The sequence below is a fragment of the Mustelus asterias genome, chromosome 21 (genome assembly GCF_964213995.1).
Source record: "Mustelus asterias chromosome 21, sMusAst1.hap1.1, whole genome shotgun sequence".
Classification (NCBI taxonomy): domain Eukaryota; kingdom Metazoa; phylum Chordata; class Chondrichthyes; order Carcharhiniformes; family Triakidae; genus Mustelus; species Mustelus asterias.
In genome coordinates, this window is record NC_135821.1 from 17,071,196 (window position 1) to 17,097,746 (window position 26,551).

General features: G+C 48.2%; 1 protein-coding gene and 1 non-coding gene across 3 annotated transcripts in view; both read left to right on the forward strand.

Annotated features, from left to right (window-relative positions):
* Positions 1–11,491: 11,491 nt before the first annotated feature.
* foxred2 (FAD-dependent oxidoreductase domain containing 2) overlaps positions 11,492–26,551 on the forward strand; it is a 51,144-nt gene continuing 36,084 nt past the window's right edge. Inside the window, exons 1-6 of one of the 2 annotated variants that reach the window (XM_078237562.1) lie at positions 11,492–11,592; positions 13,775–13,918; positions 14,802–15,356; positions 18,020–18,271; positions 20,797–21,081; positions 25,142–25,308. In XM_078237562.1, the coding sequence (XP_078093688.1) occupies positions 14,824–15,356; positions 18,020–18,271; positions 20,797–21,081; positions 25,142–25,308 (1,237 nt within the window). In that variant the 5' untranslated portion in view covers positions 11,492–11,592; positions 13,775–13,918; positions 14,802–14,823. The remainder of the gene's footprint in view (positions 11,593–13,774; positions 13,919–14,801; positions 15,357–18,019; positions 18,272–20,796; positions 21,082–25,141; positions 25,309–26,551) is intronic. The other variant, XM_078237563.1, reaches the window with a different exon arrangement.
* On the forward strand, positions 21,331–21,403 carry trnar-ccu (transfer RNA arginine (anticodon CCU)). The gene has a single exon. It is a non-coding gene; the product is annotated as a tRNA-Arg (tRNA).

Below are 26,551 nucleotides of genomic sequence, written 5' to 3' on the forward strand. Positions count from 1 at the left end.
CCTCTGGGACTTTCCCTGACTCCAGTGACTTTTGAAAGATCATAACTAACGCCTCCACTATTTCTTCAGCTATCTCCTTTAGAACTCTAGGATGTAGCCCATCTGGGCCCGGAGATTTATCTAGAACAGATAGACCGAGAGGCTGGAGCATGCAACAACTTACATTTAAAATGATAGAATCCCTACAGCGCAGAAGGAGGCCATCTGGCCAGAAAAAAACATAAGAACTAGGAGCAGGAGTAGGCCATCTGGCCCCTCGAGCCTGCTCCACCATTCAATAAGATCATGGCTGATCTTTTCGTAGATTCAGCTCCACTTACCCGCCCGCTCGCCACAACCCTTAATTCCTTTACTGTTCAAAAATTTACCTATCCTTGCCTTAAAAACATTCAATGAGGTAACCTCAACCGTTTCACTGGGCAGGGAATTCTACAGATTGACAACCCTTTGTGTGAAGAAGTTCCTCCTCAACTCAGTCCTAAATCTGCTCTGCTTATTTTGAGGCTATGCCCCCTAGTTCTAGTTTCACCCGCCAGTGGAAACAACCTCCCTGCTTCTATCTTATCTATTCCCTTCATAATCTTATATGTTTCTGTAAGATCTCCTCTCATTCTTCTGAATTCCAATGAGTATAGCCCCAGTCTACTCAGTCTCTCCTCATAAGCCAACCCTCTCAACTCTGGAATCAACCTAGTGAATCTCCTCTGCACCCCCTCCAGTGCCAGTATATCCTTTCTCAAGTAAGGAGACCAAAACTGTACACAGTACTCCAGGTGTGGCCTCACCAGCACCTTATACAGCTGCAACATAACCTCACTGTTTTTAAACTCCACCCCTCTAACAATGAAGGACAAAATTCCATTTGCCTTCTTAATTACCTGCTGCACCTGCAAACCAACGTTTTGTGATTCTTGCACAAGGACACCCAGGTCACTCTGCACAGCAGCATGCTGCAATTTTTTTTACCATTTAAATTACCTCCTGTAAAGAAGAAGCAAGCTAAGGCATGGGGTCAGTTTCACTCTCTGTAATCTGATCATGTGCACATTTGGGATGGTGTGACCAATGTTTCCTTCCCTATTTAAGAACATCAGCCTTTGGGCGAAAGCCAAACGAGGATCTAGACTCAACCAGTCACACTGACCTCTAACAATGACCAAATGTTATGATAATAGACCTCAGCTGTCCTGGGGTTCCACATTGAATGGAGTTGGCAGCATGGCTTTCATGCTTTACGGCCAATGAAGTATTCTTTGGAGTGTCATTTCCAGAGCCACTTTTAGGGGCGGCACGGTAGTGCAGTGGTTAGCACTGCTGCCTCACAGCGCCAGGGACCTGGGTTCAATTCCAGCCTCAGGTCACTGTCTGTGTGGAGTCTGCACATTCTCCCCGTGTCTATGTGGGTTTCCTCCGGGTGCTCCGGTTTCCTCCCACGCTCCAAAGATGTGCGGGTTCGGTTGATTGGCCGTGCTAAATTGTCCCTTAGTGTCAGGGGATTAACAGGGTAAATATGTGGGATTACGGGAATAGGGCCTGGATGGGATTGTGGTTGGTGTGGACTCGATGGACTGAATGGCCTCCTTCTGCACTGTAGGGATTCTATGATTCTCAGCATCTACCCTGTCAAGCCCCCGAGAATCTCATATGTCTCAATAAGTCCGCCTCTCATTCTTCCAAACTCCAGTGAGTACAGGCCAAACCTTCTCAAACAGAAAATGCTGGAAAATCTCAGCAGGTCTGACAATACCTGTGGAGAGAGAATAGAGCCAACGTTTTGAGTCGGGATGACCCTTTGTCAGAACCCAACTATCTCAACTTCCCCTCATAAGAAAATCCCTCCATACCCTGGATCAACATTCTTCTGTGGCTCCCTCTGCTTGGGTTGACATAGGGGAGAAAGTGGTGTGGTGATAAAGTCACTGGACTAGCAATCCAGAGACCCAGGGTAATGCTCTGGGGACCTGGGTTTGAATCCCACCATGGCAGATGGTGAAATTTGAATTCAATAAAAATCTGGAATTGAAAAGTCGAATGATGACTGTAATAATTCAGCCAAACACCCATCACCCTTTACTGTGGATCAAGAAAGGCATCGCTCCCTTGGAGCAGTTAGGTAGTTCAACACCTTGGGACAACAACAACAGGGTGGCACGGTGGCACAGTGGTTAGCATTGCTGCCTCACAGCGCCAGGGACCCGGGTTCGATTCCCGGCTTGGGTCACTGTCTGTGCGGAGTCTGCACGTTCTTCCTGTGTCTGCGTGGATTTCCTCTGGTTTCCTCCCACAGTCCAAATGACATGCTGGTTAGGAGCATTGGCCATGCGAAATTCTCCCTCAGTGCACCCGAACAGGCGCCGGAGTGTGGCGACTAGGGGATTTTCATGGTAACTTCATTGCAGTGTTAATGTAAGCCTACTTGTGACACTAATAAATAAACTTCAAAACAACAATCTGCTGAAGTAATGCTTCCTATTGTGTGAGCCTCCACTTATTTACCCCTCAAACCAATCTGATTTAAAGGAATAAGTCTAAGCTTTGTGTCTGTACATGGAACTTGATTATGGAGAGAGAGATTAGTAAAGCAGCTGATTAAACATATGGAATCCTGGGCTTTATAAATAGTGGAAATATGAAAGGCTCAATGTTGATGAAATTCTAGTACAGTCCCAGCTGCATATTGGCCGGTGTTTTACAACCACGCTCGGGCGAGCCTCGTAAAAATCCTGCCTGAGGCCAATGGAGAATTTGGTTCTGTAAGCCACACCCGCCCCGATTCCGAGGCGGATGAGGTGGTAAAATTCTGGCAATTGAGTCCAATTCAGGACACTGCATTTTAGAAATGGCATGAATGGTTCGGAGAGCTTGCAGAAGAGACTGAAGCTCTAACAACACTAAAGAAACTCAACACCATCCAGGACAAAGCAGCCCGCTTTAATGGCACCCCACCCACTGCATTGAACATCCATTCCCTCCACCACCAACGCATCGTGGCAGCAGTGTGTACAATCTCCAAGAGGTACTGCAACAACCCAGCAAGGCTCCTTCGACAGCACCTTCCAAACCCAGGATCTCTACCACCTAGAAGGGCAAAGTAAGAAGTCTCACAACACCAGGTTCAAGTCCAACAGGTATATTTGGTATCACGAGCTTTCGGAGCGCAGCTCCTTCATCAGGTGAGTGGAGAGTTGGGTTCACAAACAGGGCACATATGGACTCAATTGCAAGATAATGGTTGGAATGCGAGTCTTTACAGGTAATCAAGTCTTTACAGGTACAGACAATGCGAGTGGAGAGCGGGATAATCACGGGTTAAAGAGATGTGAATTGTCTCCGGACAGGACAGTTATTGGGATTTTGCAAGCCCAGACCAAATGGTGGAGGTTACACAAAGTGTGACATGAACCCAAGATCCCGGGCAAAAGGGCAAAAACTAGGGTTGGCCTGGAGTCTCCTGGATTGAAGAATAATATCCAGCTGTATGCAGTGGAGAAAAATGATTGGGACATTAAAAAAGATTATTATTTGATATTTTGTTTGAACATTCCTCTTTACCAGATTTGAAAATTGTGGAGAAGAAAGCCATTTGGCCGACAGTAAAGCATCATCCAATTGGGTAGTGAATCTTTTTGTTTTCCAATTGGAGTTAGAAGGCAGTTAGTCACAAGGATGGATGTGTTGGCCAACTAATGGCAAGAGTGTGGGGGGTTTGTCATGTGATGAAACCTCCAGGAATACATTGAATCACAGTTGGCAACCCACAAAAAGGCAGAAGACACATGGGAAAGTAAAGTATAAGTAAAGTTTATTGATTAGTCACAAGTAGGCTTGCATTCACACTGTAATGAAATTACTGTGAAAATCCCTTAATCGCCACACTCTGGCGCCTGTTCAGCTACACTGAGGGAGAATTTAGCATGGCCAATGCAGCTAACCAGCACGTCTTTGGACTGTGGGAGGAAACCGGAGCCCCCGGAGGAAACCCACGCAGACACAGAAAGAATGCGCAAAATCCACACAGACAGTGATCCAAGCCAGGAATCGAACCTGGATCCCTGGCGCTGTGAGGCAGCAGTGCTAACCACTGTGCCACCGTGCCGCTCCTTGGAACACCGCCACCTGTAAGTTCCCCTACAAGTCACACACCATTCTGACTTGGAAATATATTGGCCATTCCTTCACTGGGTCAAAATCTTGTAACTCCCTCCCTAATAGCACTGTGGGTGTACCTACACCACACATGGAATGCAGCGGTTCAAGAAGGCAGCTCACCACCACCTTGGCAAGGGAATTTACTGATGGGCAATAAATGCTGGCCTCGTCCCTTGGAGGAATAAATAAAAATTGACCAGAACTGTTCCATGGATGAGAGATGACCGTGATGTAGAGAGGCTGGAGAAGGTTGTTCTCCTTAGAGCAGAAAAGGCTATGAGGAGATTTGAGAGAGACATTTACATGAAGAGTGGTTACATAAGGAGAAACTGTTTCCACTGGTTGAATGGTCAAGACAGTAAGAAGTTTAACAACACCAGGTTAAAGTCCAACAGGTTTATTTGGTAGCAAAAGCCACACAATTGGCTTTTGCTACCAAATAAATCTGTTGGACTTTAACCTGGTGTTATTAAACTTCTTACTGTGTTTACCCCAGTCCAACACCGGCATCTCCACATCATGAATGGTCAAGAACCAGAGAGGATAGATATAGGCCAGAATTTTACCGCCCTGCCCGCCACAGGAATTGGAGTAGGCAAGGGGAGGACAATGGAAAGATCCGTTGACCTTGGACGGGATTTTCCGGTTTTGGGATGAGCAAAGGCGTACAATCCCGCCCATAAGGTGATTGCCAAAAGCACCAGGGGTGACAAGAGGGGAAAAAAAACAACTCAACAAGTTGTTAGAACTTTCACTGCCTGGAAAGAGATTCAATTGGACCTTTCAAAGAAGGAATTGGATAAATACGTGAAGGAAAAAATAAACTATGATTATAAAGTGGGGGAGAATGGGTTGGGGGTAAAACTAACTGGATTGCTTTTTACAAGAGCCAAGACAAACTGGATGGGCAGAATGGTCTCCTCTTGTGTCACACACCATTCCTTGATTCAATGTCACAGGCTCAGCTGCAGCACCAGGTGGTACAACAACTTCATTCCCTTTATTTACTTTTCATCAGTATTTTGAACAAAGGAACATAAGTGATAGAAACAAGAGTAGACCATGTGGCTTACCGATCTGTGCCACCAATCAACACTATCATGGCTGATCTTTGGTTCAATGCCCCATATCCTGCCCACTCACCATACCCTTAGGGAAGGCGATGAGAGAGTGGTATTGTCGCTGTACTGGTAATCCAGAGACCCAGGGTAATGCTCTGGGGACCCGGGTTCAAATCAGATGGTGAGATTTAAATTAAATAAAAATCTGGAAATAAACGTCTAATCATAGAATCCCTACAATGCAGAAGGAGGCCATTCGGCTTATCGAGACTGCACCGATCACAATCCCAACCAGGCCCTATTCCCGTAACCCCACATATTTACCCTAGCTAGTACCCCTGACATGAAGGCGCAATTTAGCATGGCCAATCAGCCTAACCCGCACATCTTTAGGACTGTGGGAGGAAACTGGAACATCCGGAGGAAACCCATGCAGACACGGGGAGAATGTGCAAACTTCACATAGACAATGACACAAGGCTGGGTTTGAGCCCGGGTCCCTGTACTGAGGGAGCGCCGCACTGTCAGAGGGTCAGTGCTGAGGGCATGCTGCACTGTCAGAGGGTCAGTACTGGGGGAGTGCCGCACTGTCAGAGGGTCAGTACTGAGGGAGTGCTGCACGGTCAGAGGGTCAGTACTGAGGGAGTGCCGCACTGTCAGAGGGTCAGTACTGAGGGAGTGCCGCACTGTCAGAGGGTCAGTACTGAGGGAGTGCTGCACGGTCAGAGGGTCAGTACTGAGGGAGTGCTGCACTGTCTGAGGGTCAGTACTAAGGGAGTGCCGCACTGTCAGAGGGTCAGTACTGAGGGAGTGCCGCACTGTCAGAGGGTCAGTACTGAGGGAGTGCCACACTGTCAGAGGGTCGGTACTGAGGGAGTGCTGCACGGTCAGGGTCATTGCTGAGAGAGTGCTGCACGGTCAGAGGGTCAGTACTGAGGGAGTGCTGCACTGTCTGAGGGTCAGTAGTAAGGGAGTGCCGCACTGTCAGAGGGTCAGTACTGAGGGAGTGCTGCACGGTCAGAGGGTCAGTACTGAGGGAGTGCCGCACTGTCAGAGGGTCAGTACTGAGGGAGTGCCGCACTGTCAGAGGGTCAGTACTGAGGGAGTGCTGCACGGTCAGGGTCATTGCTGAGAGAGTGCTGCACGGTCAGAGGGTCAGTACTGAGGGAGTGCTGCACTGTCTGAGGGTCAGTGCTAAGGGAGTGCCGCACTGTCAGAGGGTCAGTACTGAGGGAGTGCCGCATTGTCAGAGGGTCAGTACTGAGGGAGCGCCGCACTGTCAGAGGTCAGTACTGAATGAGTGCTACACTGTCAGAGGGTCAGTGTTGAGGGGATTCTGCACTGTCAGAGGGTCAGTACTGAGGGAGTGCTGCACTATGAGAGGGTCAGTACTGAGGGAGCGCCGCACGGTCAGAGGGTTCGTGCTGAGGGGGTTCTGCCCAGTCAGAGGGTCAGTACTGAGGGAGTGCTGCACTGTCAGAAGGTCAATGCTGAGGGGGTTCTGCACTGTTGTAGGGTCAGTGCTGAGGGAGTGCCGCAGTGTCAGAGGGTCAGTACTGAGGGAGTGCCGCACTATGAGAGGGTCAGTACTGAGGGAGTGCCGCACTGTCAGAAGGTCAATGCTGAGGGAGTGCCGCACTGTCAGAGGGTCAGTACTGAGGGAGTGCCGCACTATGAGAGGGTCAGTACTGAGGGAGTGCCGCACTGTCAGAAGGTCAATGCTGAGGGGGTTCTGCACTGTTGTAGGGTCAGTGCTGAGGGAGTGCCGCAGTGTCAGAGTTTCAGTAGTGAGGGAATGCAGATAATCTGGCTATTACCACGCTGATGTTTGTGGGATCTTGCTGTGTGCAAAATGGCAGCTTGTTTCCGAAATACAACATGGAGTACAATTCAAAAGTGTGTTATCTTCTTGGAGATGTGCGGAGGCCTTGAAAGGTGCTGTGGAAATGCAAATCTCTCTCCCTGAAAAAGCAATTGACACATTCTTCGATGTGGCTGGGACCATCACTGTCAAACAGTTTGAGAGCTAATTGGATATTGCAATGGGGTAGAACAATGGGGAAGGGGGCTGGGGAGGGGTGGGCTGGGGAACTTATGGTCGCGGTGGATTGAGGTTCAGTGATGCTGTCCTATATTCTGTTTGGTTAGTTTTACTGATTTCAGCCAAGGCAAAGCCATTGCTTTGAGGTTAACATTGTACCAGGCTGAAGTGGCGAAGGTTTTTCAATCCTGCAGGTAAGGTGACGTGAGCCGCACAGGCCGGATGTGGACAGCTGTGTGCACAGTCTGCGGGCAAAGGCCTGGTTTGATCAATCCATCGATGGTATGTGGACAGTGAGACACATCAGCCTGAAGTTAACAAGACCAATTGACCTGGGCAAGAAGCCAAGACAAGATCAAGTGTAGTATCGGATCTGCACTTGGTTGAGGTCATTAGGTTACGCTGAGGCTTCATATGTTTCATATGAAGCAATTTTTAAAAGCGGCATCTCGGCCTTTTGGCTAAGATGCAAATGAGCTCAAGTCTTGGAGGAGGATCCTCCCCCTTCTCCAATCAGCTTGACTCATGTAGATCAGGCCCAGGACAGGGTGGTTTTGGTCTCCCGTCCTGTCTTGTCAGCCTGGATCTGAAATGTCTCAACTTGTTGAGACTCTGAATTGGATTTGATTTGATTGAATTGGAAAAGTATAAAAGAAGCCAAGACAAATACTCTGAGTTGCAACAACAGAAATCTCCACCTTTGAGTTGCAATCACTAAAAGCCACTTTCCCAGCACCACAATATCTAGCAGATATGGATGGATGAAAGTTCCCCCTCATAGTTCAATGTAAATTCTAAACGTCTTATCATTGTTCTCCTTCCGGACTTTGCCCCTCTCTATCTCTGTAACTTCCTCTAGTCCCAAACCGAAATCTCTGCGCTCCCCTAGTTCTGGCCTCCACAGACATGTTTTGCTGATTCAACATTTGATTAACCGTCAGTTCAATCTAGTTCTTACTCTGCTGAGTCAATAGAGGCCAAGCAAACTTTGCTGTGTCACGATAGACCGAGGTTCCAACAACAGGGGAACTGCTGACTAACCCTTGGCTCTGGTTTTGTGCTGAGTCACGTTGTGAGCTCAGATTTTATTACTGTTCCAATCACGAGCTGCTGCTGGCCAATTTCAACAGAGGTTGGATCATATTACAGGCACTAACTCTCCCCAACGCTCTCACTACTACAACAACAACATTTAAATAGTAGCTTTAACGCAGCAACAAGTCTCAAAGCATTTCTCAGGGGAGGGAGAAAATACAATCTGAGATTGTAATGTGCTCATCAAATTCTTCATCAAAGACGTGGGTTTTAAGTTTAAAGTTTATTTATTAGTGTCACAAGTAGGCGTACATTAACACTGCAACGAAGGTGCAAAGGTAAAGGTAGGGGAGTCTAATACGAGAGGGCATAGGTTTAAGGTGAGAGGGGAGAGATCAAAAGGGTCTAGAGAGGGGCAATTTTTTCACACAGAGGGTGGTGAGTGTCTGGAACAAGCTGCCAGAGATAGTAGTAGAGGAAGGTACAATTTTGTCTTTTAAAAAGACAAAAAAAGGTTGATTGGCCATGCCATGATAAATTGACCCTAGTGTCAGGGGGATTAATCGGGTGGGGTTACGGGATAGGGCCTGGGTGGGATTGCAGCCAGTACAGACTTGATGGGCCGAATGGCCTTCTTCTGTACTGTCGAGATTCTATGAAAAAGTATTTGGACAGTTACATGGGTAAGATGGGTATAGAGGGATATGGGCCAAGCGCGGGCAATTGGGACAAACTTAGTGGTTTAAAAAAGGGCGGCATGGACAAGTTGGGCCGAAGGGCCTGTTTCCATGCTGTAAATCTCTATACTCTGAATCTAAGTTACTGTGAAAATCCCTTAGTCGCCACACTCCGGCGCCTGTTCGGGGACACTGAGGGAGAATTTAGCATGGTCAATGCACCCTAACCAGCACGTCTTTCAGACTGCGGGAGGAAACTGGACCACCCGGAGGAAACCCATACAGACATGGGGAGAACGTGCAGGCTCCGCACAGTGACCCAAGCTGGGAATCGAACTCGGGTCCCTGGCGCTGTGAGGCAGCAGTGCTAACCATTGTGCCACCTATGTGCATGTATATATTAATATGTTTGTGCGTATAATAGTGTATGTGTTTGTACATACATCTGTACCAAACATGGACCCTCAGTAGGCAAATATCGAGTGCTGAGAATCTACTTGACCTCGGTGTAAGAAGAATGGGTCTGGCCAACTTACCACCAAATGCTCCAAGCAGTCGGTCCGTGCTGTACCACCTGTCTCTTGTGGAAAAGTTTGTGCAGAATAACGTCTTTGACCGCAAGCCCATCAGGAGATGGTCTGCATATAACATCCTCGATGCCCTGAGGGAAAAGGAGACGGCAGATTCTGTCGGATGGTTCCCTGAGCAGGCTGTCAAAGCCATTTGGCAGAATACTTAATCGCTGGAATTTTCAAACAAGCACCAAGATGTAACTCGGCTGGGGGGGAGAAAGGCACTCCCCATCAGATCCTTCCTACACGCCTGGAGTCTCCTTCATCCGCACGCTGCCCTCGTGGTGGCTGTGGTAGGGAAGAAACTGTTATCCACCTCTTTTCGGGAATGTACCTTTGCAAAGAAGTTCGGAAGAGAGATGCACGGGTTTTTGTCAAAATTCATCCTGAGCAGCTCTGTTGATGACCTTTCATCAGTTCTGAAACGTTAACTCTGTTTCTCTCTCCGCATGAACTCCCTGATCTGCTGATTATTTGCAGCATTTTCTGTTATAGTTCGGATTGACACCATTTGCAATATTCTGCTTCTGGATTGTATAAAATGTCTCAGCTGGAGGACTGCATCCAGTTCTGGGCACCACACTTTTGGAAAGATGTGAAGGTGTTAGAGAGAGCGCAGAAAAGATTAATCAGAATGGTCCCAGGGATCAGCTATGTAGATAGATTGCAGAGGTTGGGATATTTTTTCTCGGAGAAGACAAGGTCGGGAAGATATTTGATAGGGATATCCACAATCATAAGGGGTTGTAAATAATAATCCAGGAGAAATTGTTCCAATTAGCGAAAGAATTCCCCCACAGTCCAAAGATGTGCAGGTCAGATAGATTGGCCATGCTAAATTGCCCCTTAGTGTCCAAAAAATGTGTAGATTAGATGGATTAGCCATGAGAAATGTGTGGGATTACAGGGATACAGGGGAGAGGGCCTGAGTAAGATGCTCTGTTAGAGAGTCACTGCAGATGCGATGGGCCAAATGGCCTTCTGCACTGTGGAGAATCTATTATTCAATGAAGCAGAAGGCACAGATTTACCAAGCTGATTGAGGATAAGGGGTAGAACTGAGGTGAGGAGAAATTCTCTTCACCCAGAGGGTGTGGAATTCATTCCCACAGAAAGTAGTTGAGGCCAAAACATCGTCTGATTTCAAGAAGAAATTAGATATGGCTCTTGGGGCGAAAGGGAACAAGGAATATGGGAGAAAGGGGGAATCAGGATATTGAATTGGATGATCAGCCATGATCAAAATGACTGGCTGAGCAGGCTCGAAGGGCCGAATGGTCTACTCCCGCTTCTCGTTTCTGTGCTTCCCTCACAGAAAACATGCAACCATTCTGGTTCTCTGTCAGAGAGCTAGCATGGATGCGATGGGCCGAATGCTCTGTGATTCTCCAGTGGCTGCAATAACGACCCCGACACTAGGGGGCGCGCGAGGCCGCCATCCTGATGCACCACAACAGCCTGATACACATGATGGGAGACAGGGGCGGCGCCCTGGAGAGAGGGCGGAGCTCTGGGTGGAGAGGGCGGGGCCCAGGGGAAAAGAGGGCGTGGCCCAGGGGAAGAGGGCGGGGCCCGGGGGAAGGGGCGGGGCCAGGGGGGAGAGGGGCGGACCCGGGGGAGAGGGGAAGGGCCCGGGGGAAGAGGGGCGGGGCCCGGGGAGGGAGGGGCGGGGCCCGGGGAGGGAGGGGCGGGGCCCGGAGAGGGAGGGGCGGGGCCCGGGGGGAGGGGCGGGGCCCGGGGGGAGAGGGGCGGGGCCGGGGGGAGAGGGGCGGGGCCGGGGGGAGAGGGGCGGGGCCGGGGGGGAGAGGGGCGGGGCCGGGGGGGAGAGGGGCGGGGCCCGTGGGAGAGGGGTGGGGCCCGTGGGAGAGGGGTGGGGCCCGGGGGAGAGAGGCGGGGCCGGGGGAGAGGGGCGGGGCCGGGGGAGAGGGGCGGGGCCGGTGGTAGAGGGGCGGGGCCGGGGGGGAGAGGGGCGGTGATGGCGGCGGCTCCGGGGCCGATGAGTACCGGTGCCGAGAGCAAAGGCCGGGGACAGGAGTTGCGCTGCGGCCTGGAGTGTGGTATGGATTTTTACACGGGCAGCGCTGTAAATTTACACCCGGGATTCAGGGCCTGGATAAAGGCGGCGCTGACAGCAAATAATCCCCCCCATCCCCCCCTCGCCACCCCATCCCCCCCCCCGACCGCCCCATCCCCCCCCCCGACCGCCCCATCCCCCCCCCGACCGCCCCATCCCCCCCTCACCACCCCATCCCCCCCCCTCGCCACCCCATCCCCCCCCTCGCCACCCCATCCCCCCCCTCGCCACCCCATCCCCCCCTCGCCACCCCATCCCCCCCTCGCCACCCCATCCCCCCCTCGCCACCCCATCCCCCCCTCGCCACCCCATCCCCCCCTCGCCACCCCATCCCCCCCTCGCCACCCCACCCCCCCTCGCCACCCCACCCCCCCCTCGCCACTCCACCCCCCCCTCGCCACTCCACCCCCCCTCGCCACCCCACCCCCCCCCTCGCCACCCCACCCCCCCCTCGCCACCCCACCCCCCCCTCGCCACCCCACCCCCCCCTCGCCACCCCACCCCCCCTCGCCACCCCACCCCCCCCTCGCCACCCCACCCCCCCTCGCCACCCCACCCCCCCCTCGCCACCCCATCCCCCCCTCGCCACCCCATCCCCCCCATCGCCACCCCATCCCCCCCTCGCCACCCCATCCCCCCCTCGCCACCCCATAGATAGATTAGAGGGTAAAATATGTAGGGATATGGGGGTAGGGCCTGGGTGGGATTGTGGTCGGTGCAGATTCGATGGGCCGAATGGCCTCTTTCTGTACTGTAGGGTTTCTATGATTTCTATGATCGAGGGTTGTTTTTCAAACTGGAGGCCTGTGACCAGCGGTGTGCCTCAGGGATCCGTGCTGGGTCCACTGTTATTTGTCATTTATATTAATGATTTGGATGAGAATATAGGAGGCATGGTTAGTAAGTTTGCAGATGACACCAAGATTGGTGGCATAGTGGACAGTGAAGAAAGTTATCTCCAATTGCAACGGGATCTTGATCAATTGGGCCAGTGGGCTGATGAATGGCAGATGGAGTTTAATTTAGATAAATGTGAGGTGATGCATTTTGGTAGATTAACTGAGTAAGTCCTGCCCTGGTGCAATGTTAGGGTGTTGAGGAGAGTTACAGAACAAAGAGATCTAGGGGTACAAGTTCATAGCTTCTTGAACGTGGAGTCACAGGTGGACAGAGTGGTGAAGAAGGCATTCATCATGCTTGATTTCATCGGTCAGAACATTGAATACAGGAGTTGGGACATCTTGTTGAATTTGTACAAGACATTGGTAAGGCCACACTTGGAATACTGTTTACAGTTCTGGTCACCCTATTATAGAAAGGATATTATTAAACTAGAAAGAGTGCAGAAAAGATTTACTAGGATGCTACCGGGACTTGATGGTTTGAGTTATAAGGAGAGGCTGGCTCGACTGGGACTTTTTTCTCTGGAGCGTAGGAGGCTGAGGGCTGATCTTATAGAGGTCTATAAAATAATGAGGGGCATAGATCAGTAGATAGTCAATATATTTTCCCAAAGGTAAGGGAGTCTAAAATTAGAGGGCATAGGTTTAAGGTGAGAGGGGAGAGATACAAAAGGGTCCAGAGGGGGAAATCTTTTCACACAGAGGGTGGTGTGTCTGGAACAAGCTGCCAGAGGTAGTAGTAGAGGTGGGTACAATTTTGTCATTTAAAAAGCATTTAGACAGTTACGTGGGTAAGATGGGTATAGAGAGATATGGGCCAAATGTGGGCAATTATGATTAGCTTAGGGGTTTAAAATAAAAAAGGGCGGCATGGACAAGTTGGGCTGAAGGGCCTGTTTCCATGCTGTAAACCTCTATGACTCTATGATTCTATCTCTGGTTGCCTCAAGTGCGTGGTGGTGTGCCACCTTCCTCTATCGCTGCAGTCGTTCTGGTATGCATCCACAGTGCTGCTAAGTAGGGAATTCCAGGACTTGGGCCCAGAGACAGTGAAGGCACAGTGATACAGTTCCAAGTTAAGATATGTGACTTGCAGGAGAGCTTGCAGGTGTTGTGTTTCCGCTGCCCTTGTCCTCCTCGGTGGTAGAGGTCGTAGGTTTGAAGGTTGAGATCCCCGCAAGTTTTAACGTGTTGTGATAGAACATTTGGAAATCCTAAGTGAAAAGAGATCGAGGTCCATCATTTTTATTTCTCTTCTTACAGGGGATGTGGGTGTCACTGGCTGGCCAGCATCTGTTGCCCATCCTGAATTGCCCTTGAACAAAATGGCTTGCTGGGTCATTTCAGAGGACAATTAAGAGTCAACCACGTTGCTGTGGATCTGGAGTCACATGTAGGCCTGACTGGGTAAGGAGAGCACTAAATGACATTAGTGAACCAGATCGGTTTTTATGCGATCAATGATAACTTCATTGTGTTCATTCGGGAGACTGGCTGCCATGGTGGGATTTGAACCCAACTTCCCAGACCATTAGCATGGATCACTGGTGTACTCGTCCAATGACCCTATCATTACGTTACCATTATGGGGAGGCCTCACAGTGTCAGGGACCTGGGTTCAATTCTAGCCTCAGGTGGCTGTCTGTGTGGAGTTTGCACGTTCTCCCTGTGTCTGTGCGAGTTTCCTCCGGGTGCTCCGGTTTCCTCCCATACTCCAAAGATGTACAAGTTAGGTGCATTGGCCACAGTAAATTGCCCCTTAGTTTATAAAGATGTGTAAATTAGGGGAAAGGGCGGGGGAGAGGGCCTGGGTAAGATACTCTGTCAGAGATTCGGTGCAGACCAAATGCACTGTAGGGATTCTATGATTTCCCCCATCTCCTTTGTCTTGTATCATTCTAGAAGTTACAAAACACAGAAATAATACAGTTGTTGAATAGTTGTGGCAATCAACCACTTGTGATTTGTCTACAACAGGCCCAGACATGAAGTGAGAAATAGCTGTGGTGCAAAGCTTCATTCCAATGTCACCTGTTTCCCTCGAACACATTACCCCCTTCACAGGGCGTGCCTCAAATTAATCTCATCCTCCGACAGCTGTGCTCTCTCTGAACTGCCCCTCCGTCGGAACTATGTTCCCTCTGAACTGCTGCTCCGACAGAGCTGTACTCCAACAGAGCAACGGTCCCTCTCAGCAACCTTCCCAACAGAGTGCCACTCCTTGTGAACTGCCCTGGGAGTACAATTATATTGCTTCACAGTGAATATTTATCTCTATTTATTTGGCTAGGGATCGATGTTCCGGGAGCAACATGCCAAAACCATCAGTGGGTTGTACCTTCGCCACACTTGTGGCATGGATCACCTTTACCTCTGCCTATGGAGCTGTGCCAACGGACTACCTGCACCTTGACTACTGTGTAATTGGAGCGGGTCCAGGCGGCCTGCAGATTGCTTACTTCCTGCAGCGATCCCAGAGACACTACCTGGTCTTTGAGCGCAGCAACCTCTCCGGCAGTTTCTTTGTTCATTATCCTCGCCATCGGAAGCTCATCAGCATTAACAAGCGATTCACTGGGAAGCAGAACAAAGAGTTCAACCTCCGCCACGACTGGAACTCGCTCCTCAGCCACGACGACGAGCTGCTCTACAAAAACTACGCCAAAGATTTCTTTCCTCACGCTGACACCATGGTGCACTACTTAAACAACTTCACAAAGAGGTTTGATCTGAAGATTCGGTACAACACTGCGATAATGTGGATCGAAGCCGAGAGGGACCCCGCAGCCTGGAGTGGGCACTATTTCTTCCTGGCAGATCAGAATGACAACCATTACAGATGTAGGTACGTCCCATAGCCTTACCCCTGCTGATACCCGTTCATGCTGCTAGCAGTCAGTTTCAGGAAGGCGATGGAGTGTGACGATACTGTGCCTTTGAGAAATGTATTTCTGCACAGGATGTTTCTAGCAGTCCCTTCCATTTTATCGGAGCCGTTGTGTCGACGGGCATCCTGTATTGTTGCTGCAGCAGCATAATTGCTTCTATTGTCTAGAATGTTGGTTTCAATCTGAACTAATGCTGTTTTGCTGTTTTCCCCAGGGCTTTTGCAGAGTGGGGCTTGATTGGGATAATTGGCAGGTACAGCCATGTGACGGGGAAGCTGGGCTTACACAGAATATTCAAGCTTAGATGCTGCTTTTGGAGTTGAGGGGGAGCAGTTACTCTCTTTTTCCCTCTCTGATGTTGGAAACTGGAATCTGCCAAGAGATAAACGTCTTTCTTGGAGATTCAGCTGTATGAAAGTGGATCTTTCTCTGAGAGTTGCTGTTGTGGAATCTGCAGAGAGAGAGGTAGCCTTTTCCGTCTCGGGTCTGGGAGCTGCTGGAGGTTGGATTCACTTCTCTGAGGTTTTGGTAGTTTGAAGATATATCCCTCCCTGAAGATTGCTGTTTGGATCTCTGTCCAGAAGTGTCGAGGAGTTGAGAGTCTGGCATCATGTGGGCAGCTTTGGTTTCTGTGCTGACTGGTTCTACAGAAGGGACTTATGTGTATACCTATTGCTTTAAATTGGATCAACAGAGAAGCTAGCTGTTAAGGATTATACTTTGCCAGGTCTAAATATTATAATCAGTAAAAATTATGCTAATTTTTGCTATACTCTAAGCGCGTTCTTGAATAAAGTTTGTTTTGATAAAAGCTTCACTTGAATCATACCTGGAGTGAAACACCTTGTGCTCACCCTAATGCCAAAATCAAATGTAAAAGTTAAGGTCTAGGCTAACTGCATAATATACCTTGGAGATTCTGGTCTGGGCCTGCATTGGAGAGGATGCAGAACAGCTTCACAAGAATGCTTCCAGGGATTGAAGGGGCGTAAGTTAGGCAAAAAGATTGGAAAAGCTCGGATTGTTCGTGTGAAGAGAAGGTTTAGGGCGGACATGATTGAGCTGTTGGAAAGTGTGGGGTGTATGGACAGAGCAGGAAGGGAGAACCTGTTCCCATTGGGGGAGGGAGGGGGGTGGGGGGAGCTGGAGAACCAGAGTATACTGGTTTATGATGAATGGCAAAAAGAACCAAAGGGGATGTGAGGAAAAACTGCTTTATTGCAACAAAAATGTTAGGATCTAGTCTGCACGTTCTCCCCGTGTCTGCGTAGGTTTCCTCCCACAGTCCAAAGATGCGTGGGTTAGGTTAATTGGCCATGCTAAATTGCCCCTTAGTGCCCAAAAGATGTGTAGGTATGGGGGATTAGCAGGGTAAATACATAATGTTATGGGGTTGGGGCCTGGATGGGATGCTCTGTTGGAGAGTAGTGTGTACTCGATGGGCCGAATGGCCTCTTGCTGGCCTGTAAGGATTCTATGATTGGAAACACTTCTTAATGAAAAAGATGGTGGAAATTTGGAACACATTCCTAGAAAGAGCAGTGGATGACAACTCAAAATCTGTCCTGGAGGAAGAGAGAATGTCCAGGGTGCGTGGGATCCTTAATTATGCTGGCTGTTTTTCCGAGGCAGCGGGAAGTGTAGATAGAGTCAATGGATGGGAGGTTGGTTTGCGTGATGGATTGGGCTACATTCACAAACTTTTGTAGTTTCTTGCAGTCTTGGGCAGAGCAGGAGCCATACCAAGCTGTGATACAACCAGAAAGAATGCTTTCTATGGTGTATCTGTAAAAGCTGGTGAGAGTCGTAGCTGACATGCCAAATTTCCTTAGTCTTCTGAGAAGGTAGAAGCATTGGTGGGCTTTCTTAACTATAGTGTCGGCATAGAGGGACCAGGACAGGCTCTTGGTGATCTGGACAACTGAAAGCTTGAAGCTTTTGACCATTTCTACTTTGTCCCCGTTGATGTAGACAGGGACATGTTCTCCACTACGCTTCCTGAAGTTGATGACAATCTCCTTCGTTTTGTTAACATTGAGGGAGAGATTACTGCCGTTGCACCAGTTCACCAGATTCTCTGTCTCATTCCTGTACTCTGCCTCATTACGGGCTGTTGAATCAAAGCAGCTCCAAGTGTTCCACAAATTGAATAGTACTGAGTGTTTTAAAAAAACAGCTTTCATATCTGTGGTTCATGTACCGACTCGTAATGTGCAGGCTATGTTCAAAGCCGAAAAATCCCACCCAAGGTCAACAGACCTTGCCCCCCCCCCCCCCACGCCCCTGCCCGCTACGATTCCCATGACGGGTGGGACAGGAAAATTTCCCCCCCCAAGTGTCTGCTAACCTGACCTCATTAAAATAAAATAAAAATACTGTGGATGCTGGAATCTGAAACAAAAACAGAAAATGTTGAAAAATCTCAGCAGGTCTGACAGCATCTGTGGGGAGAGAATAAAGCCTATGTTTCGAGTCTGGCTGACCCTTTGACATTTTCCAGCATTTTCTGACCTGATTTCATTGTTTGCCTGCTCTGGTAACACTGGGCAGAGGATTAAAGAGCCCCTTAGAGGTTAATGGCGAGCTGACTTTCTGTTTTTCTCTCTCTCTCTCCCTCCAGTGTCCTGTTAGTTGCGACTGGGATCTGGGTGCCCAACGTGCCTGATTTTCCAGGTTCAGAGCACACCGAGGGCTACGAGAGCATCTCCGTGGACCCTGACCACTTTGTCGGACAGACGGTCCTCATCCTGGGCCGGGGCAATGCAGCGTTTGAGACAGCTGACAATATTGTTGGAGTGACAAACTTCATCCACATGCTGAGTCGGTCCCGGGTGCGGCTGGCATGGGCCACTCACTATGTTGGAGACATCCGGTAAGTCAGGTGTGGCCTTCAACCCGGCCACTTGTGATTAGCTTCAACAGTGCAGGGTGACGGGGTTGAGATCCCCAGGAATCCCTTTCTGCTTTCGGTGCTGAGCATTTTCACCACCGGTAACAGTTCAACTGAGACCAGCACCTTTAGCAAAAAGATAGATAACCACAGGGAAATGATTATCTCTCTAACCTCTTCCAGCCTTTACAACTCAGTGATTCCTCTAACTTGTGTTTGCTGTGTGCAGCCTGCTTATGGCATAACTCCTTAAAGATTGCCGTGCGACTGTGTGTCTTAAAAGGAACAGTAGCTGTGTATGTCATAGAATTGTAGAATCCTTGCAGATTCAGGCCATTTGGCCCACCAGTCTGCACCGATTCTCCGAAAGAGCATTTTACCCAGGCCTACTCCTTGCTCTATCCCCCATAAACCCGTGCATTTTACCATGGCCAACCCACCTAACCTGCACATCCAGTGCAGCGTGTCCCAGTTGCAGTCCTGCAGTGCACTCGTACACCTTAGTAACATTCAACCCTTCAAGATCTCGATATTCTTCCAATTCTGGTGTCTTGCCCACCCCCGATATTTACCATTCTACCATCGGTGATTCTGCCTTTTGTTGTGTAGCCTCAGCTTTGAAACTGTCTCCTTAAACCTCGCTGCCTCTCTACCTGCCTCCCTCCAGACTCTCAAAGCCCACAATCCTTGACCGAGCTTTTGGCTCTTGATATAAGACCCTGTGCCAAATGTTGGGCCATGAGATGTTTTACTAGGTTGAGGATGCCATTTGTCCCAGCATTCACAGCCTTTAAGGGGGAGCAAGCTTAAGATTTCCACTACCCTTTATGTGAAGGATTGCTTCACTCTGCAATGACTGAGTGCGAATTGTTAGATGGTATTCCCCATCTTATGGATTCTCCCACCAGCTAAAAGCAGTATTTACTCTATTGAATCCTATTTAACATTTTAAACACCTCGATTAGATTAGCCTCTCACCCTGCTAAATTCAAAGGAACGCAAGTCAAGTGTTTCTGCAGTAACTGTTTATATAGATGAATATTTTTGTTTAAAGTTTATTTTAAAATTTATTTATTAGTATCACAAGTAGGCTTACATTAACACTGCAATGGAGTCACTGTGAAAATCCCCTAGTCGCCACACTCCAGTTGCCTGTTCGGGTGCACTGAGGGAGAATTTAGCATGGACAATGCACCTAACCAACACGTCTTTCAGACTGTGCAAGGAAAACGGAGCACCTGGAGGAAACCCACGCAGACACGGGGAGAACGTGCAGTCTCGGCACAGTCAGTGACCCAAGCTGGGAACTGAACCCGGGTCTCTGGCACTGTGAGGCACAGTAAGAAGTCTCACAACACCAGGTTAAAGTCCAACAGATTTATTTGGTAGCACGAGCTTTCAGAGTGTCACTCCTTCAGGTGTGTGAAGAGTTGTGTTCACAAACAGGGCACACATAGATACAGACTCAATTTACAAGATAATGGTTGGAATGCAAGTCTTTACAGGTAATCAAGTCTTAAAGGTAAGGCACCGATGCTAACCACTGTGCCACCATTTGAGTTTAAAGAGGATTTTACCCCATTAGCCCATTATTTCTTAAGCACACTAGTTTTTCCAAGTTCTCTACCCACTGATCTTCGAGGAATGGTACAGATAATAACCGGCTCTGTTTCACAAGTCTTGGTGAAGTTGTCTGCCTGTCCTGACCGATACCTTTGGTGTTAACTCTTTCCATCCCATGCTCCGCCTCCTTGAAGCCTGCAGGTTTGGAAGTTGCTGAGCGGTTAACCACACTTTAGCACTGGTTGGTCAAGGGAAGCGGTTGCTTGGAGGCAGTAAAGAAGCTAAATGGTATGTTGGCCTTCATCGTGAGAGGATTTGAGTATAGAGATAGGGATGTTTTGCTGCAATTGTATAGAGAGTTGGTGAGGCCACACCTGGAGTATTGTGTGCAATTCTGGTGTCCTCATCTGAGGAAGGAAATCCTTGCTATAGAGGGAGTACAGTGAAGGTTTACCAGGCTGATTCCTGGGATGGCAGGTCTGTCATGACGAGAGACTTCAGTTGGTTAGGATTGTATTCATTGGAGTTTAGAAGAGTGAGAGGGGATCTCATGGAAACTTATACAATTCTAACATGGTAGATTCAGAAAGAATGTTCCCAATGGTGGGGGGAGTCCAGAACTAGGGGTCATAGTTTAAAGATAAAGAGTAAACCTTTTAGGACTGAGGTGAGGGGAAATTTCTTCACCCAGAGGGTGGTGAATGTGTGGAATTCACTACCACAGAAAGTAGTTGAGGCCAAAACGTTGTCTGATTTCAAGAAGGAATTAGATATCGCTCTTGGCGCTAAAGGGATCAAGGGATGGGGGGGGGAAGAGCAGGATCAGGATGTTGAGTTTGATGATCAGCCATGATCAAAATGAATGGCGGAGCAGGGTGGAAGGGCCGAATGGCCTCCTCCTCCTATTCTCTATGTTAGCTCATGTTTCTGTTCATTCTCCTCAGGGCTGTGAACAATGCTATGCTGGACACCTACCAGCTGAAATCACTGGACGGCCTGCTGGAAGGAGACCTGGAGAACATCGCCATCATCCAAGACAAAAAGGGAAAGCTGCACCTAAGACTGAGGTACCAGTTTAACGAGAGCAAAGCCTCCCAGGACGGGTGGTCAAACGGTACCAATCAGCACCTCCTGTATGAAGATGAGATTGATAACTTTTCTGTGCGTGAGCCTTACGACCGTGTCATCCGTTGCTTGGGATGGAAATTCGACTTTTCCATTTTTAACAAGTAAGCGCAGTCACACTGCCCTTTGAACTGTCAGACTGTGTTGAGTGGTAGCTTTCGCGCTGCCTCCCACTTCTCGCTTTTGCCGACCACTTGTGAAACGTTCTGGGATATTATGTGAAGAGGATGGTTTTCCTTTCCAAAAGCCACCTTCAACCTTTCTGTTCAGCAGCATTACTCTCCTTTATTTCAGAGCTTTCTTGATCTTCTGTTCCATTTCACCCTTTGCCTTGTCCGACACTTTAACATTTAGCCCCAGTGGCCGAATGGATAAGGCACTGGCCTCCTAAGCCAGGGATTGTGGGTTCGAGTCCCATCTGGGGTGATGTGTATTTTTTAACCTTCATGCTGATTGGGTTAATCAAGTTGGAAAGGGTAGCTACAACAAACTCATGGAGTGCACTAGTGATAGTTTCCATAAGATATAGGAGCAGAATTAGGCCATTTGGCCCATCGAGTCTGCTCTGCCATTCAATCATGGCTGATATATTTCTCAACCCCATTCTCTCGCTTTTTCCCCATAACCTTTGATCCCCTTACCAATCAAGAACCTCTGTCTTAAATACACTCAATGACCTGCCCTCCCCAGCCTTCTGTGGCAATGAATCCACAGATTCACCACCCTCTGGCTGAAGAAATTCCTCCTCATCTCGGTTCTAAAGGATCATCTCTTTATTCTGAGGCTGTGCCCTTGGATCCTAGTCTCTCCCACTAATGGAAACATCTTCCCCACGTCCACTCTATCCAGGCATTTCAATATTCTGTAAGTTTCAATGAGATCCCCCCCCCCCCCTCATCCTTCTAAACTCCATCGAGTACAGACCCAGAATCCTCAAACGCTGCTCATATGTCAAGCCATTCATCCCCGGGATCATTCTCGTGAACCTCCTCTGGACCCTCTCCAAGGCCAGCACATCCTTCCTTCGATACAGGGCCCAAAATTGCTCACAATATTCCAAATGTAGTCTCACCAGAACCTTTTAAAGCCTCAGCAGTCCTGCTTTTGTATTCTAGTCCTCTTGAAATTGCATTTGCCTTTTAACTACCAACTCAATCTGCAAGTTAACCTTAAAAGAACTGAACTAGGACTCCCAAGTCCCTTTGTGCTTCCGATTTCTGAATTCTCTCCCATTTAGAAAATAGTCTGCGCCTCTATTCTTCCTACCAAAGTGCATAACCTCACACTTTTCCATGTTGTATTCCATCTGCCACTTCCTTGCCCACTCTCTTAACCTGTCCAAGTCCTTCTGCAGCCTCCCTGCCTCCTCAAGACGAAATGTTCCTTTACCTATCTTTTGTATCATCTGCAAACTTAGCCACAATGCCCTCAGTTCCTTCATCTGGATCATTGATGTATAAAGTGAAAAGTTGTAGTCCCAATGCTGTGCTATTCCTAGGGCAATATGTTATCAAGCCAACCAGGGAACAGGCTATCTTGGATCTGACAATGGGTAATGAGACAGGTTTAATAAATGAACTCCGAGTGAAAGATCCCCTAGGAAGTAGTGATCATAACAGGATAGAATTTAATATTCAGTTTGAGAGTGAGAAACGTGGGTTGGAAACAACTGTGTTAACTTAAATAAAGGGAATTACAATGGAATGAGGATAGTGTTAGCTAAATTGAACTGGGTGGATAGATTAGCAAGAAAGACAGTAAACAAGCAGTAGCAGACATTTAAGGAGGTAACTATGACTCCCAGCAAAAATATATCCCAGTAAGGAGGAAAGAATCTAAGAGAAGGATAAACCAACCATGACTAACCAACGAAGTTAAAGAGGGTATTAAGTTGAAAGAAAAAACATATAATGAGACAGAAGTTAGTGATAGCCTGAACACTGATAAATTTAGAATCTAGCAAAGAAGGACTAAAAAGGTAAATAAAGAAAATAAAGAGGGCAAACTAACGAGGAACTGACAAGAACTTCTTTAAATATATAAAAAAGAAGAGAGAGGTCAAAGTGAACATAGGCCCCTTAGAAAATGAATCAGGGGAGATAGTTATGGGGAACAAGGACATGGCAGAGGACTTAAACATGTTTTTTTGATTTGATTTGATTTATTATTGTCACGTATTAACATACAGTGAAAAGTATTGTTTCTTGCGCGCTATACAGACAAAACATACTGTTCATAGAGAAGGAAACGAGAGAGTGCAGAAAGTAGTGTTGCAGTCATAGCTAAGGTATAGAGAAAGATCAGCTTAATGCAAGGTAAGTCCATTCAAAAGTCTGACAGCAGCAGACACTGTATTGACTGGAAGAAACTGTTCTTGACTCGGTTGGTACGTGACCTCAGACTTTTGTATCTTTTTCCAGAAGGAAGAAGGTGGAAGAGAGAATTTCCGGGGTGCGTGGGGTGCTTAATTATGCTGGCTGCTTTGCCGAGGCAGCGGGAAGTGTAGATAGAGTCAATGGATGGGAGGCTGGTTTGCGTGATGGATTGGGCTACATTCACGACCTTTTGATTCCGTCTTTATGGTGAAAGATACTTAGAACATTACATTAATGCTAAAGAATACAAGCGAGAAATTAAGTATCATCACCATCACTGGAGAAGTAGTATGAGACAAACTAATGGGGCTAAAGGCAGACAAGTCCCCTGGCCCTGATGGCTTGTATCCTGGGATCCTAAAAGAAGTAGATACAGAGACAGTGGATGCATCGGTTGTAACTTTTCAAAACCCTTGGATTTTGGCCAAGTACCGAAGGATTGGAAAACTGCCAATGTGATATCTCTATTCAAAAAGGGAGGGAAGCAAAAAATGTGTAACTATTAGGCTCATTAGCCTAACATCTATTGTTGGAAACATTTTGGAATCAATTATTAGGGAAGTAATGGCAGCTGTTAGGATCCTGGACCAGAACCCAAGGCACTGTGGTCTGGATAGCATGGTAGCACTGCTGCCTTAGAGCGCCACGGACCCAGGTTCGATTCTTGGATTGGATCACCGTCGGTGCAAAATTTGCTCATCCTCCCTTGTCTGCGTTGGTTTCCTCCGGGTGCTCCGGTTTCCTCCTACATTCTGAAAGACCTGCTGGTTAGGTGTATTGACCCGGACTGTGGCGACTAAGGGAATTTCACAGTAACTTCATTGTAGTGTTGATGTAAGCCTTACTTGTGACTAATAAATAAACTTTAGATATTTCTATCGCTCCTGTCTATGATTCAGCTATATCGTTACCCAGGATAAACTGTACCCTTGGAAAAGGCAATTTCTCTGATACCTCTACCACCACTTGTCACCGGACTCATTAACTTTACCTTACGTGATGGAACACGACTCCCTTCACGATTAATTGATGGGTGGGTGGAGGGGGGAATGTGTGTGGGGGGGAGGGGGGGGGGGGTTGTTGGTGGGACAGCAGGTGCCATCAGCCAGGACCTCTGCTCCTCGTCGCTCTTCCAGCAGTCATTGGATCCTACAGTGCAGAAGGAGGCCATTCAGCCCATCGAGTCTGCACCGACCAAAACCCCACCCAGGTCCTATTCCCATAACCCCGTGCATCTACCCTAGCTTGTACCTTTGACACAAAGGGGCAATTTAGCATCATCAATCCACCTAACCCGCGTATCTTTGGACTGTGGGAGGACCCGGCGGAAACCCACACGGGGAGAATGTGCAAACTGCACACACACACTGACCTGAAGCCGGAATTGAATCCGGGTTCCTAGCACTGTGAGGCAGCAGTGCTAACCACTGTGCCACCCAGTCCTAGCGAGAAAGTGATTCGAATGAACATTGGCTATGTGAGTGATGCCCTCCCTGCCCAAGCGACTAGGGGGATTAGCAGGGTAAATGTGTGGTGTTACAGGAATAGAGCCTGGGTGGTCGGTACAGACTCGATGGGCTGAATGGTCTCCTGTACTGTAGGGATTCTATGACTTGCCAAGGCATCCTCTCAATGGCTCCCTGCTGGAGAGCTGCGGATGCCCACTGGGCGCAACTCCAGCGAGCGGTCACCACCTTCAGGCTGGGGGGCGGGACAAAAATAAACTGTTGCGGAGGAGGATAAAAGCATGCCTTCCTTCATCCCCCTCTCTCTCTTTTTAATTCAACAGTATTACCAAACCTCTGAGGAACCGAGGCCGTATGAGTAAGTACCCACTGGTCAAAGCCACGTATGAATCAGCGAGCCTGCCTGGGATGTTTATCATTGGGGCAGCCAGTCATTCTGTCGATTACAGGAAATCAGCTGGTGGATTCATTCACGGATTCCGCTATACAGGTGAGCATCAGGACTAATCAGACACCCGACAGACAAATCATAGGTAGAATTGCAATGAACTTTCAACAGAGAAACAAGACATTCGACCCACTGATCTATTCCAGGTATTTATGCTCCACACGAACCCCTTTCACCTCACTTAATCTCACATGTTAATACATCCTCCTATTCCATATGGGAGTCAGATTTGATTTGATTTATTATTGTCACGTATTTGTATACAGTGAAAAGTATTGTTTCTCGCGCGCTATACAGACAAAGCATACCATTCGTAGAGAAGGAAATGAGAGAGTGCAGAATGTAGTGTTACAGTCATAGCAAGGGTGTAGAGAAAGATCAACTTAACGCAAGGTAGGTCCATTTATCATTGGGGCATCTGTAGGTCCATTCAAAAGTCTGACAGCAGCAGGGAAGAGGCTGTTCTTAAGTCGGTTGGTATGTGGCCTTAGACTTTTGTATCTCTTTCCCGACGGAAGAAGGTGGAAGAGAGAATGTCCGGGGTGCATAGGGGCCTTAATTATGCTGGCTGCTTTGCCGAGGCAGTGGGAAGTGTAGACAGAGTCAATGGATGGGAGGCTGATTTGCATGACGGATTGGGCTACATTCATGACCTTTTGTAGTTTCTTGCGGTCTTGAGCAGAGCAGGAGCCATACCAAGCTGTGATACAACCAGAAAGAATGCTTTCTATGGTGCACGATGGTGAGAGTCTTAGCTGACATGTCAAATTTCCTTAGTCTTCTGAGAATATCAGGATAACAAGTGAAAATGCGCGAGCAGGTGCACACATAGGATTGTCCCTATTAATATGATAAATCACATATAGGATCAATTAAGAGATGAAATTGCAGGAGATACATTCAAGGAACAGGATAATCAGCAAAATTTGCTTCGGAGCTCAGTACAGTATTGCGCTTATCAATATGCAAAAAGTACAATCCAGGATGAATGCAAGAATATAGTTTTAGGGGGTAGAATCCAGGATTAACACAGTGTTAGAGAATAATAGACGACAAATGCTTCTGTGCTCATATATTATACACCCTTGTCAAGATAAAAGGATAATCACAAAATCAGGAGTGTAATCACAAGGGAACAAAGTTCCGGCTTCATGATGAACTGCAGAGGAATATCACCATCTACTGAGCTTGAAAAGTCATGACAGTAACATACAGAGTTTCACCAAAGCCTTTGCACCTCTGCCAGGTCATCGCCCTGAAGCCCTGGTAAAGAAAAACCTAGGCC